This window comes from Lemur catta, chromosome 5 (assembly GCF_020740605.2).
Source record: "Lemur catta isolate mLemCat1 chromosome 5, mLemCat1.pri, whole genome shotgun sequence".
Lineage (NCBI taxonomy): Eukaryota > Metazoa > Chordata > Mammalia > Primates > Lemuridae > Lemur > Lemur catta.
Genome location: NC_059132.1, coordinates 30,750,726 through 30,764,933, shown reverse-complemented (window position 1 = coordinate 30,764,933; position 14,208 = coordinate 30,750,726). Strand labels below are relative to the sequence as shown.

The following is a 14,208-nucleotide window of genomic DNA, read 5'->3' as shown; positions in this document are numbered from 1 at the left end:
ACTCGGTCTCAGCACCTGGTAAGAGAATGTCCCCAGAGGCTTGCAGCGTGCAGCCTGAAGGGCACAGGGCTGTCCTGAGTGCAAGACCCGCCTTCCCCCAGCTCTCTACCTACACCGTCGGGGAATCCCTTCCCTCTGCAGGACGTGATAAGGAGACAGATTTCACTGAAAGTGAAAGTGGACACCATTAAAGATTTTTAAGCACGGAAGTTACTTGATTCAACCTATGTTGTGGAGGATGAGTGGGAGGAGGAAGACTAGAATCTAAAAATAAGATTGAATTTGCTTTACTAATGTGGTTAAACCGCAATCAGATGGAGGACTTGGGTAAAGACCAAGGTCTGTCGTGGTTATGATCAGGTGAACGACTCAGCAAATGTGGCCTTGTCACGTTGGTGTGGTCAACATGCCAACAAATGAAGTGCAATTTTAACTTCGGAGGACTATTCTTTCTAAGCTCTTTCATAACGTTCTATGAGGGGTAAAAAAATAACTTGCTGATTTTCCTGAGTCATTTTTATTTCCTTCTTAATTATCTAGCCAATAGTCTACTGAGAGAAATGAGTTTAAAACAAAAGTTAGGATAATCAAAGATGAAGTAAGGAAAATATAAGAGAGACAAACTCCTTGGCATGCCTTTCCAAGCCCTGCACAATCCAGCCTCTGCCTACCTCTCTAGAATCTTCTCCTGCCATCCTCCTCCTCAGTTGCTCACTCAAATCTGTTGGCTTACTATAGTTCCTTCTAGAATAATAAGCCATCTCTTTCCTGCAGTTTTCCCCTGTCTCTTTACTGCCCAAACTTATTTCCTCAGGGACACGTTTCTTGACTCCTCCCAGATTAAGTCAGGCTCCCCTGAGCGAGCTCCTCCTCTGTCCCCTGCCCCTCTCCTGACCCCACTCTGTGTGTCCCTTTCCTACCACGAGCTCCATGGGGAAAAGACCATGCCTGCCTGGTCAACTAGTGTAGCCAGCATGGTATTGTGTCAGTACCTGGCACACAGGATGCTCTCCATAATCATTTGTAAAAAAAAAAAATAGGCCGGGCGCGGTGGCTCACGCCTGTAATCCTAGCCCTCTGGGAGGCCGAGGCGGGTGGATTGCTCGAGGTCAGGAGTTCGAGACCAGCCTGAGCGAGACCCTGTCTCTACTAAAAATAGAAATAAAAAAATTATCTGGACAACTAAAAATCTATATAGAAAAAATTAGCTGGGCATGGTGTGTGGCACATGCCTGTAGTCCCAGCTACTCGGGAGGCTGAGGCAGTAGGATCGCTTAAGCTCAGGAGTCTGAGGTTGCTGTGAGCTGGGCTGACACCACGGCACTCACTCTAGCCCGGGCAACAAAGTGAGACTCTGTCTCAAAAAAAAATAATAATAATAAAAGACAAAAAAATCAAATGACTATTAAGCAAAATTCCAAGGAGAAATGCTATTCAGCCAGGAGAATCAGAATAAAACTTAATAGAATCAGAATAAAACTTAATAGAAGTGGTAGCATTTGGGTTGTTGTTGAAGGGAAGAGAGGATTTAGGCAGGAAATGATGGTCCATGAGGGAACAACATAAGCAAAGGTCCTGAGGTCAGAGCCGGCCGTGTGGCACACACCTGTCGTCCCAGCTACTTGGGAGGCTGAGGCGGGAGGATCGCTTGAGCCCAGGAGTTCAAGGCCACAGTGTGCTCTGATCATGCCTGTGAATAGCCTCCACTCCAGCCTAGGCAATGTAAGTGAGAACCTGTGTCTAAAATTAAAAAATCCCTGGCAAAGCTGTGTTTTGGTTATATTTATTGAAATATAATGTTAATGTCTAAATCTGGTAATAAAAGCTCTGAGCTTTTGTTTATTATGTATCTTGGGAGGAAAAAAGGCCCTGAGGACAAAAAAAGACCCTGAGGCCAGAAAGCAAATGCTGTGAATGTTAAAATGGAATGTGCTGCCAGGTGCGGTGGCTCAAGTAATCCCAGGACCTTGGGAGGCCGAGGCGGGAGGATGGCTTGAGGCCAGGAGTTTGAGGCTGCAGTGAGCCGTGACGAGGCCACTGCACTCCAGTCAGAGTGGCAGAGCAAGACCCCGTCTCTAAAAAAAAAAACCCCACCTGAATGTGACCTTGGAAATTACCAATTAACTCCCCACTTCCATTGGCTCATGACTCCCCCACTCGTGGTTTTCCTTTGTTGAGATGGCTTCCCCACAGAGTAGGTGGATTCTAATGTATTCTAATGCTCTTTTTGGAGAAAAAAATCATATGACTAAGAGAGCAAATAAAGTATTACTTACTTGAAATGCAAAAAAGTCCTCCGCAGGCGCATTCATGATGTTGCAAATCTGAAAGCCGTGCAGGGGAATAATAGAGTCACGATTAGACGTGGTGGAGAACTCAGCAAAGCACTGCATGCTGTTTTCAGAAACACCATGTCCTTGCCCAAGGCATTCGCATTCTTTTCATCAGATGGACATGCTCAAGATGGTTTTGAATTATTAACTGAGGCTCTGGACAGAAAAGTCACCTTATAAATATTACTTCTTGCTATTTACTCCACTCTTGAACCGTTACTAAGCTTTCAAAAAGTTAAGGGTACAATGGTCATTACTAGTAGTTGTATAATATCCCATTTTGTTGTCTCCTCTTTTGTTGAATACTTGGGTTGTGTCCAGGTTTTTAAAAAAATTAATATAAATACTGCTACTCTAAATATATTTGACTCAACCACATTTGGGTTCTGTTTTGTTTGTTTTGGCAGGAAAGGGTTTTTCCCAGGGTATAAAACCCCAGACAGAATAAGAAATGAAGGCCAAGCATAGTGGATCAAGGCTTGTAATCCCAGCACTTTGGGAGGCCGAGGTGGGAGGATCATTTGAGGCTAGAAGTTTGAGACCAGCCTGGGCAATATCACAAGACCCTATCTTTACAAAAAAATTTTAAAAATTAGCTGGGTGTGGTGGCACGTGTCTGTAGTCCCAGCTACTTGAGAAGCTGAGGCAGGATTGCTTGAGCCCAAGAGTTTGAGGCTACAGTGGGCTACGATTGTGACACTGCACTCCAGCCTGGGTGATGGAGTGAGACCCTGTCTCTAAAAGAAAAAAAAAGAAAAGACATGAAAGGCACCAGCTTACCCTACCGTGCAAGGGATCAGATGACAATGACACTTATCTGATCCCCCTGGGGCCTTATGGGGAAACTGTGTAGAGTTTGTGCAGTATGTGAACCGCACAAAGGCATCTGGCCAAGGGGCCACTGGGAGCTGAGATCCAGTCTGCGCTCTGCTTGCAGAGCTGTGCCCCTGACCTTTCTCTAGCCATCACTGAGAAGGGGTGCTTTCTTCTACTTCTCAAAAAGGCATCACGTGGGCTTGCAGCGGCCCTGCCTGTCTACACAGGAGTGGACTGTCTGTGGTGGCAGACGGGGAGCTGCCCCTGCTCCTGTCCAAGGACTGCCCATTCCCTGCACCATCCTCTGGCCTCTCCTTGGACCAACTCCACCACTTGTCATTGTTCTCTCCCAATCTCCGGCCTGTCGGAGGCCTCTTTCCCCTCAGTCTGTGCGCACGCTTCAGTTGCTTCCATCCTTGAAAATGAAATCCTTCTTCAATGCCACATGGTCCCCACGGCAACCATGCAGGCAGTCTCCTCATCCCTCTTTGCATTCTTTACCTCCTCATCACCATCCGCTACCCAGGGAGCCACATGCTGTCTCTGGTTTCACCTGGCCACCAAATCTGCTCTCGTCGGGGCCACCAGCGACCATTTAACCACGAAGCCCAGTGGCGGTTTTCGGTTCTTATCTTACCAGTTCACTTTGCTGCATTTGATCATCTCTCTCCTTTTTTCTTTTCTAATTTATAGAATGTTCAACTTTATTAATTGCAAAAAAATACTAATTAAAATAAAAATTGGATAACATTTTTTTTTTTTTTGAGACAGTCTCACTCTGTTGCCTGGGCTAGAGTGCCGTGGCGTCAGCCTAGCTCACAGCAACCTCAAACTCCTGGGCTCAAGCGATCCTCCTGCCTCAGCCTCCCAAGTAGCTGGGACTACAGGCATGCGCCACCATGCCCGGCTAATGTTTTCTATATATTTTTAGTTGTCTAGATAATTTCTTTCTATTTTTTAGTAGAGACGGGGTCTTGCTCTTGCTCAGGCCGGTCTTGAACTCCTGACCTTGAGCGATCCTCCCGCCTCAGCCTCCCAGAGTCCTAGGATTACAGGCGTGAGCCACCGTGCTCGGCTGGATAACATTTTTTAATATCAGATATGAGAAGAGTTTAAAATTCATAGCATCCAGTATTGCACTGTGGGTCACTGAAGCCTCAGTGAAACGTGATTCTCACACACAAAGGCTTCCCACACTCTAGCACCTGGAATAACTCAGCCAGGAGAGGCCTGCCACGGCAATCACACCTGGAAAGAGGCTGCACTATCTGCGACATTCTCACTGGGTTTATAATTAGACACAGACACGTCAAAATTGAATTTTAATGACTATAGATGTCACAGCTTCAATACCCAAAAGTTTTAGATGCTTTGACCTACTAATTGCACTTTTAAAAAGTTATCTAAAGAAAATGATCAGAAAGACTTAAATACAATTGTTCCTTATTCATCTGTCTCCTTGCTGAACTTTCTACTTCCTTGGTTTCCATGACGCTGCCCTCTCCTGGGTCTTCAGACACCTCTGGACCGCCCTTCTGTTTCCCCCACATACACTCTTCTCTCTCCACCCACTCTGTACATCCCGGCATCACCCAATATGGCACCCGGGGCCCACCTGTCTCGCTCTCCCTGGGTGATCTCTTTCACACTCATGGTTTCAAAGACCACCTGGTCTTGATAACTTGATAACCAAATCTCCATGTCTGTCCCTCTTCCCTCCCCATAGCATCAGAATTATCTCTTCATCTCCCTGCTGGACATTCTCTCCTGAAATGTCTCCATTTCCCCTTGTCTGAAAGTGGCTCCATCACCTCACATTCAAGCCTGATGACAGCACGACCCATCCAGGCAGGGAGCCTGAAATTGGCTTTGACTCCTCTCCTCCTCCTTCTCTGCTTGTAATCAATCGCAAAGTCCTGCCAGTCTTAGCCTCTCCATGTCAGACCCCTTGTCTCCTTCTTGCCATTTCATCTCAGTCGGAGCTGTTATATTAAATGAGTAAATGTATTTATGCTTTAGAAAGGGCTTTATTATTTTAAAAAATGAGTAACTGTAATTAGTGCCTGACTCAGCATAAGTACTCCGTGGCGGTTAGTGATAACGATAGTTAGTATTCTTCACTGCGCCTGCCTTTGCTGACATTCTTATCACTTCTTACTTGACGAACCACTGGATGCTCTGCCTCCAGTCCTACCCCTCAGATCCACTTTCCACAGAGCTGCCAGAGTTAGCTCTTTAAAATGAAAATTGACTATGCTGATCTCCTGCTTAAAATCCCGTCACCTACAGATTAAAGTCCCACCCCCTTGATGTGGCCTCCAAGGCCTACTGTGGTCTGGTCCCTTCCTCCCTCTCAAGCCTCATGTCTTGCTGCCTCCTGTCTCAGACCCAGTGCCCCAGCAACACTTAGCTGCACACGCATGCTGCTCCAGACTGCCGTGCACGTGTTTGTCAGCGCTCTTCCCTCCACCTGGAATCCCTCTTCTGCCCCCACCTGCCCAAGACCTATTTATTGTAATACTCAACTCAGACCAACACACTCTAGGAAATAAAGGTTGGTTTAGAGGCCCCTACTCTGTATTCCCAGAAAACACCACGTACGTCTCTACCGTGGCCTTACCACATTGTGGTGTAGACATCTATTAGCAAAGACATCTCCTTATCTGATTATGAGCTTCAGAACAGAAACTGTGTCTGATTCATTTATCTTTGTATCCCCAGAGCCCATCACAGTGCCTGGCTCATAGAAAACGCTCAGTAAATAAACACCCTGCTGCATGGACAGCATTGTGCAGTACCTGGGGAAGGCTGCAAGGGTGACCAGGCTCAGATTTGGGGGTGGTGTGCTGCTGGCAGACACGACCTTGCTCTCAGGCACAAGGGATGCCCTCACTCCACCTTTGACCCTGAGTGGGTAGAGCACTGTGGGAGACACAGCGTTTGAGCTCAGCTGTATAAGGGAGGGCTGGGCATGGGAGGTTGGGAGCAGCAACTAAGTCCCTGGTGTGAGAGGTTAGGACTTAGTCTCAACAGCCTGGTAGACCAGCCAGTCATGACTGTGTCCCTGACACCCGTGCATAAGTATCTTTCATTGTCAGTGAGACTCTGCATCTTTCCATCTAAGGATTATTTGTCTCTGTGTTTCATATTTCCTCACATGTCAATTATCCATTCCTTTCTTTGGACCAACGGCCAACAGAATTGAGGAACAAGAGAATCAGGCTTTGAGAGATCCACACTTCCCACCATCTTTTCTGCTCTCTTGGTTGGAAATCCTTTCACTCTTCCACCTGATCCCAAACGCTCCCCCTTCAAAGTTGTGCCACTTACCAGGCCGTTCTGGGCAACGTAAGAGGGGAGGCCGCTTGCTAAAGCCCAGTGGTCAGGAGGGGGATTCCTGTGAAGGCCAAAGACAAATGATGACTTTCAGTGCAGGCACTGTTGGACCAAACACTTGAATCTGGGTCCTTGCTCTGTTGCCCTGGCTAGAGTATAGTGGCATCATCATCACTCACTGCAGCCTGAAACTCCTGGGCTCAATCAGTGCTCCTGCCTCAGCCTCCCAGGTAGTTGGGACTGCAGGTGTGTACCACCAAGCCCAGCTAAGTTTTCTAATTTTTGTAGCAAGAGGGTCTTGCTTTGTTGGTCAAGCTGGTCTCAAACTCCTGGCCTCAAGGGATCCTCCTGCGTTGGCTTCCCAAACCACTTGATTTACAGACATAAGGCACCACACCTGGCCTAATTTTTTTTTTCTATCTCAAGATCATAAAGCTATTCTTTTATGTTATCTTCTAAAAGTATTATAGCTTTGTGTCTCATATTTAGACCCCTAATCTACCTATAATTTATTTATTTGTGTAATTTTTTAAACATTTAACATCTCAACGGTGTGTAATTTATTTTGGATAATGTGATTATTTGATTTTCTCTCTTTCTTGCTCAGTCTCGCCAGAGATTTGTTGATTTTATTAGTCTTCTCAAAGAAGCAACTTTTAGCATTTGTTCATTATTTGTTGTTTTCTATTTCATTAATTTCTGGGCTTATTTTTATTATTTCCTTTTCAGACTGTCTTTGGGTTTATTTTTCTGCTTGTTTGTTCCTAATGTCTTGAGACGATGTGATGGCTAGCTTCTGTCTGCCCATTCTAGATCTATTCTCAACCTCCTTCTCCCGGAAGGCCAACCTGTATGGACAGGGCTCCTGGCCCTCTCGCTACTCATTGAGTTTGGCCAGTGAGGAGACCTAGCCAAAGACTGGAGGGAGGTAGGACAGTGAAGTCAGGTTACTTATTTACCTGGGTCCCCCATACCATGTTGATTTGAGCTGCTGTGTTCCTTGACTGAAGGTGAACATTTCCCTCAAGGTGGTGTACTCTACGTGACTCTTTCTCATTGGAGGTTCTGGAAATTGCCCTTTGAGGCCAGGAGTGGTAACAGCTCCACTACTACCAGCATGTTTTCTTACAGTGCCCTTCACTCCACCCACACCTTTCCCTTTGTAAATAACTCTCACTGAATCATCCTAATTTGAATATGACATTTAGTTTCTTTTTTTTTTTTTTTGAGACAGAGTCTCACTCTGTTGCCTGGGCTAGAGTGCCATGGCGTCAGCCTAGCTCACAGCAACCTCAAACTCCTGGGCTCAAGCGATCCTACTGCCTCAGCTTCCTGAGTAGCTGGGACTACAGGCTCGCACCACCATGCCCGGCTAATTTTTTCTGTATGTTTTTAGTTGTGCAGCTAATTTCTTTCTATTTTTAATAGAGACAGGGTCTCGCTCTTGCTCAGGTTGGTCTCGAACTCCTGAGTTCAACAATCCAGCCGCCTCAGCCTCCCGGAGTGCTAGGATTACAGGCGTGAGCCACGTGCCCAGCCCGACATTTACTTTCTGTTGAGACCCTGACTGATACAGATGAGTACATAGCTCATTACTTTCTCAGCCTTTTTTTCCTCTTCTAATATGTGCATTTAAGGCTATAAATTTTACCTTAAGCACATAAAGTTTGCTTTCTGGCCCAGTATATGACCAATTGTTGTAAATATTGAATTATGCTTGAAAAGACTGGGTGTTCTATAGTTTGGGGGGGGTGGAGTTTTCTATTTATATTTGTTAGGTTAATTATGTTATTAGAATATTCTATATTCTGTTTGTTTTAGTTTACTCCCTCTATTCATTAGTGAACATAGATTTGTCTATGTATTTGTCTCTTTCTATTTCTGTCAGGTTTTGCATTATATATTTTGAGGTCATATTATGAGGTGTATATGAATTTAGAATTGTAATATTTTTATGTAATATCAAGCTAGACTGGTCACTTTATCATTAAGAAGTAACTATCTTTTTTTTTTTTTTAAGGCTAGTCAAGTGAAATAGTGGGAGTGGAGAAGGAACAAAGGAATGGGTAATTAGTTGTGATCAACTGGTTGTAAACACCATTACACTCGGACCAGCCAAGAAAGTAACTATCTTTATCACTACTAATCCTCTTTGATATAACGTCTATTTTGATATGACATTAATATAGTTATACCAGTTTTCTTTTGATTAGCATTTGCATAGTATATCTTTTTTCAATCTTTCACTTTCAACCTGTCTTTTTCTCTTTCTGATAAGTCTCCTATAAACAGGATATGACGCATTTCAGCTTATCCAGGACATAGTCATTTTGATGAACTCACTGTGTGACTGAGAAAGATAAAATGCTGCCAAATCATCTCTCCTGCAATGCTTTTTTTGTTTCATTTTTGTTTTTAGTTTTTCTTTTTTTATTATTTCTATTTTAGCCAGCTTTTGCAATTACTGTTTTTTGTCATTTGTAATTTTTACTTTATTCATATCAACAGTGCTTTTTCAGCATTTAGATATAGATTTTTAGCATATGTCACACTTTTCCCTGTCTTTTTGTGCCATTCGAGATAACTTTTTATTGCGGGGCTGCATCATAGCATAATCTCTTTAAATTACTTTACATGGCAATTGAATTCAATGTGGAGAACATTAACTAAACAGAAGTTACAACGATATGAATGATGTTAAATAAAAATTATAGGATGGCATTGTTTCAGACTAAGCTCCTGCACAAAGCCCCAGCAGAACAAAACGATAATCAAAATGGAGTGACCCATTCTAAAGTTTCACTTTACCAAACTAAGTTGTTATCTGACCTTTCTCTCTTGAGAAATCAGGAGAAATAAAAGCCAATTTCCCAAAAAGGCCAGTTTCAATCTTCAGTAGGTATGATAATGACATTCTCTCTGCTTTAATCCTTATGCAAAAAAGTAGCCTAAAGTAACTTGATGTTAACCAATAAGTTATTTTTCTATTGTTCTCTCTCCCTATCCCAGCCTTACATGGAAAATAACTTTGAACTGATCAATCCTATTTTTGTTCTTTGTTTCTGCCTTTTTCAGCCCTTTGATCTATAAAACCACCCCCCCTGCTCAACTCATTACTTATTTTATTTTATGGAATGAAGTGTTGCCCAACTCTAGAATTGCAAATAAAGCCAATTGAGATCTTTAGATTTGTTGTAATTTTGTCTTTTGACAATGGTTACGACCAAGTTCACACTTAGACGGGCAATGACAATTACATCATGAATGCTATGGCTGACAACAATTGTACAGTTCTATTTCAGAAATGTCAAAAAGTAGAAAACGGTGCTTAGAATCAATGAAAGGTGATGGATTTCTTTCTTATGCAGCCTGGCAACCTTTGTCATTTAACTGTTGATTTATATGTATGATATCTTGTTGATTTATATTTTTCAAAATTATTGATGTATTTGGATTTAAATATCATCTTAATGTAAACTTTTTATTTTTCCTACCTGCTCTATGTTCTTCTTCTTCTTTTTTTTTTTTTTTTAGAGAGAGAGATGGGGTCTCTCTATGTTGCGCAGGCTGGGCTCAAACTCCTGGGCTCAAGCAATCCTCCCACTTTAGCCTCCAGAGCAGCTGGGACCACAGATGCACACCACCATGCTTGGCCTCTGTGATCTTTCTAAACTTTTATTTTGCCTTCTTTTGGTTTGATTAATCATTTATTTACTATTCAATTTTTTCCTCTGTTAGTTTGGATGACGTATACTGTGGCAGCCATTAGAGGTGTTTACAAATATTCTGGCTGTCCATCCATCCTTCCAGGCACCTGGGCGGGTTGCATTCCCTATCCACTTGAAAGAAAGTGTGGCCCTGTGACTAGCTTTGGCCAATAAAAATGTGAGTAGAAGTGATAATATGTCACCTCCAGATGGACATTTGTTTTGCTATGTTTTCTTTTCTCTCTGGCGAGATTAGTTGATCTCACAAAGTTCAAAATGGTGGCTGCTCTATCAGCCTTGGTCTGTGACTGACGACAATCCCCACATTATCCCCCAACCACACGCACCAGCTGGCAATGCACACACAGTGGATGGTAAAATAAAACTTTGTTGTTTACACCACTAGGGTCTTCACAGGATAGCCTAGCCTACCCTGGCTGATACAAAGAAAATTTGTATCAGAATGGGATGCTGGCATAACACAAAGCCCACAATAGGTAAGAGAGGTTAGGGGCTGAGTGGAAGGCGGCAAGGGGGGTGTCACCAGAGGCTAGTAGGATGTCACGCTCGTCAAGGAATGATAAAACATCGGGAGAAACTATGACCTGTGATCATTTAAAAGACAGATAATGAGTTTAATAAACTTGTCGCTCTAGAAAAGGAGTTAAAAAACAGAATGGTTGACAAGTACGCATTTGACAAGGTTACAGAAAAAAGGAGACATGAGCTTAGAAAAGATTCGGAGAATCAGCCATTGGGCTGGCAGGGACGAAAGGGAATACAGAGACCCCAGAAATTCATGGACTTGAAAACTTCTCATGCTCAGGGTGACAGATAAACCTGAGAACTTGTTTACCTGAGTGAAAGGGGATTATTGCAATTTGGTTTGGTGATCAGGGTTGGATCAGCATGGCCTATCACATCCTCCGTTTGAGGATTAAGGTGGCGGTACAGTAAATCCCTCGGTTCCACAGAATAGCTCAGGGAGACGAGACTAAGGTGTGGCTCTCCCACAGAACCTGACTGCAGCCTCCGGGAGTCTGCAATTAAGCTGGGAAAGAGAGCTGTGTCTCAAAACAGGACCATGGGTGTGGCTCTTGGCATGTGGAGAGGATTCAGATAAGTATGAAGGCAACTAGATTTTTACGAATGCTCTATTGACCAATAAACAACAAGCCTATATTAAAAAGGTCTGCAATGGTTCAAAACTTAAAATGATCTTTGAGTCCCAGCTACCCACAGGCAGGATTGAGAGCAGTCTTTCTTTTTCTTTTCATTATCCTCCTTGGTCACATATGAAGAGGACCTCAGACAATACGCTTTCCTTTGGGACTGAGCCATTTTCTTTGTTACTTTCTTTGTTTTTGCTTTGCCCCTTCGTGGACCCCAGAAGTAGCTCCCCAGACAACAGTTGAATAGCCCTGATTTGATCTCATTCTACACATGGGAAACTGAGGCCCAGACAGGCCACTGGATGCGGAGCTGGGACTCAGAGCACCTGACTTACAATCTGGCACTTTGGGGCTTTGATCACATCTCTTCCCCTCCTGGGGCCTCATTGCCCACCCCGTGCAAGTCTCTCCACCATTGCACATGGCCTCCTTACCACTCTCTCTGCCTCTACCCAAGGGCGCAGCCTTGTTGGGTTTGGTTAGTGTTGACCTTGGGATGAGTATCTTTTGGATGTTGATGATGTGCCTGAAATTTTGTGTGCTTTGAGATGTGTTAAATAAAAATAATGGGAGGCCATTGTTTTGGACTAAACTCCTGCACTAGGCCTAACAGATCAGGCTAAAAATCAAAATGGAGTCACCCATGTTAAAGTTCTACCAGGCCAAAACTAAGCTAAGTTGTTATCTGACCTGAGAAATCAGGGGAGAGAGATAAAAGCCAGTTTCCCAAACAGGCCAGTTTCAATCTTTAATTAGCATTATACTGAAGTTCCCACTACTTTAATCCTTATACCAAAAAAAAAAAAAAAAAAAGGTAGCTTGAAGTAACCTGATGTTAATTAATCAGTTATTTATTTTTCTATTCTGTCTCCTCATCCCTGCCTTACAAGAAAGTAGCTTTGAAGTGACTGATGCTCTTTGTTCTTTGTTTCTACTGTCTTCGGCCTTTGTCTGTGGAGCCAGCCTTTTCTGCTCAGCTCATGGAACACTTACTCTACTTTATGGAATGAAGTGTTGCCCAATTCTAGAATCACAAATAAAGCCAATTGAGATCTTCAAACTAAATTTGTTGTTATTTTGCCTTTTGACAGATGAAACTTACGGAATGACTTTGATGTCTTCTTTACCATGCAGGATGTAGTCAATGACCTTGTAAAAGTTAATTTCCTGGCAAAAGAGATAAAAAATATTGTACCTTAAGAGTCAGATAGAAGCTCAACAAGAATATGTCCCTGAAACTGAACTTGTTCTTTGCCATCACATGCCCTGTGTTTTTTGTTGTTGTTGTTTTAATCTATTTATTTTGTTATTGATATATAATTGTAACAGCCAGAATGGCCTGAAAAAGGGTAAAAATGTTTCTGTCTCTTCAAAACCCCCTTCACCCTTTTTGAGAAATAAAGCCTACATCCCTGGCACAGGCCATTGGTCAGGAGGGGCAGAGGAGTGTCCTTTGTTCTTTGTGCCATAGGAGATGGCTCATGGGAATTGTCCAGGAGAGATGTCATGAGATTGTCTTAGCCGAAGATGAACTGAATCAGAAACCATCAACTATAATTGAACCTCCCCTTTAAAATCTCTGTATTTCTGCTCAGAGGCAGGATGTTGGTACTTTAAGATTGGAGTCTGTCAACCTCCTCATTTGCTGGCAAATTAATAAACTTCTCTTTCTTTCTCCTCAAACCACTTGTCCTCATTCTTCTGACGCAATCTTGGGGACAGGTGCTGAACTTTCAGTAACATAATAGAATAGTTGTGCATGTTTTGTCCCATGGTTTTTGGGAAGCAGAAAGCCTGACTATAACTCCTTCTAAGGGTGTGCCTGGACTGCCTTCCTATCCTCCCAGCCCTCGGCTGACTTTCAGGATTCAGTGTGCCTTTCTGGAGCCAACTCACAGGGGCCAGGCAGGGGCCTGGGATCTGGGGCTGGGAAGAGGGATGGAAAGCTTTCAAAGGGGATCTGGAGGTCAAGTGTGTGATCATACAAATTGGGTCATTCTTGTCATACCCAACTAAAGTTGAAAAGCCGGAGGAAAAAAGCACTCAAGATACGTAACATTGCTCTAAGAATGTAATTCTCTACAAGCCTGGATGCTGAAACTGCCTGCTATAACTGGAAACCTGTTTTATCTAATAGTTGTAGAAATGACCTGCTACAACTCTAAGACTAGTTTTACCTCCTGCCATTACTCAATCGAAACTTGCCAGCTCGCCAGAACTCTACTAGTGCCAATGGACTTTCTCAAGCGGCAATACATAACATTTCTCTTTTTAATAAAACCTCCAGCCTTCTCTTTGTTCTTTGGACATACCGAAGACCACCCGTTTTGCGTGTGTACCCCAAATTGCAATTTTTCTTCCTGAATAAAACGTTAAATTTAGAGAGTCATCACTGCCTTTTTATTTTGACTTTGACAAGTGCAAGAAGGAAGAGATGAAGACTGCTGCTAGAGTCGAGGGAGGAGGGAGGTGGAAAGGAGGCTCCCGTCCCATTTTGAATCACAGTCAAACCAGCCAACCCCATGCAGCGTGCACACCCCCCTTCTTCACGCATAACACTCAGCTGCTCTCTTTGCTGTGTCATTGCTTGAGACCTACCTTCTCAATTGTGCCTCATGCCTCCAAACTAACTTTCCACCTCTTCCACACCTCCCACCTCGTTGCACCATTAAAAACTCCCATTCTCTTAAAGTAGATCTCTCCAATTACTTTACTCCCTAGCATGCAGCTGGATATTGGCAGGTGGCTTCACTCACCTAACTGTTCAGGAAAATTCCATTACCTTACCCTTAGGTCCTCTGTATGCCCAAGTGTGATTAGCAAGTATTTCACAACTGGGAAAAC

At 43.5% G+C, this 14,208-nt stretch overlaps 1 protein-coding gene across 1 annotated transcript in view; it reads right to left on the bottom strand.

The window, feature by feature from the left end:
- Positions 1-14,208, bottom strand: part of PDE6A (phosphodiesterase 6A) — a 60,262-nt gene that overhangs the window by 27,867 nt on the left and 18,187 nt on the right. Inside the window, exons 6-8 of the mRNA XM_045551398.1 lie at positions 12,467-12,531; positions 6,480-6,546; positions 2,277-2,324 (exon numbers count right to left, since the gene is read on the bottom strand). Of these exons, the coding sequence (XP_045407354.1) occupies positions 2,277-2,324; positions 6,480-6,546; positions 12,467-12,531 (180 nt within the window). The remainder of the gene's footprint in view (positions 1-2,276; positions 2,325-6,479; positions 6,547-12,466; positions 12,532-14,208) is intronic.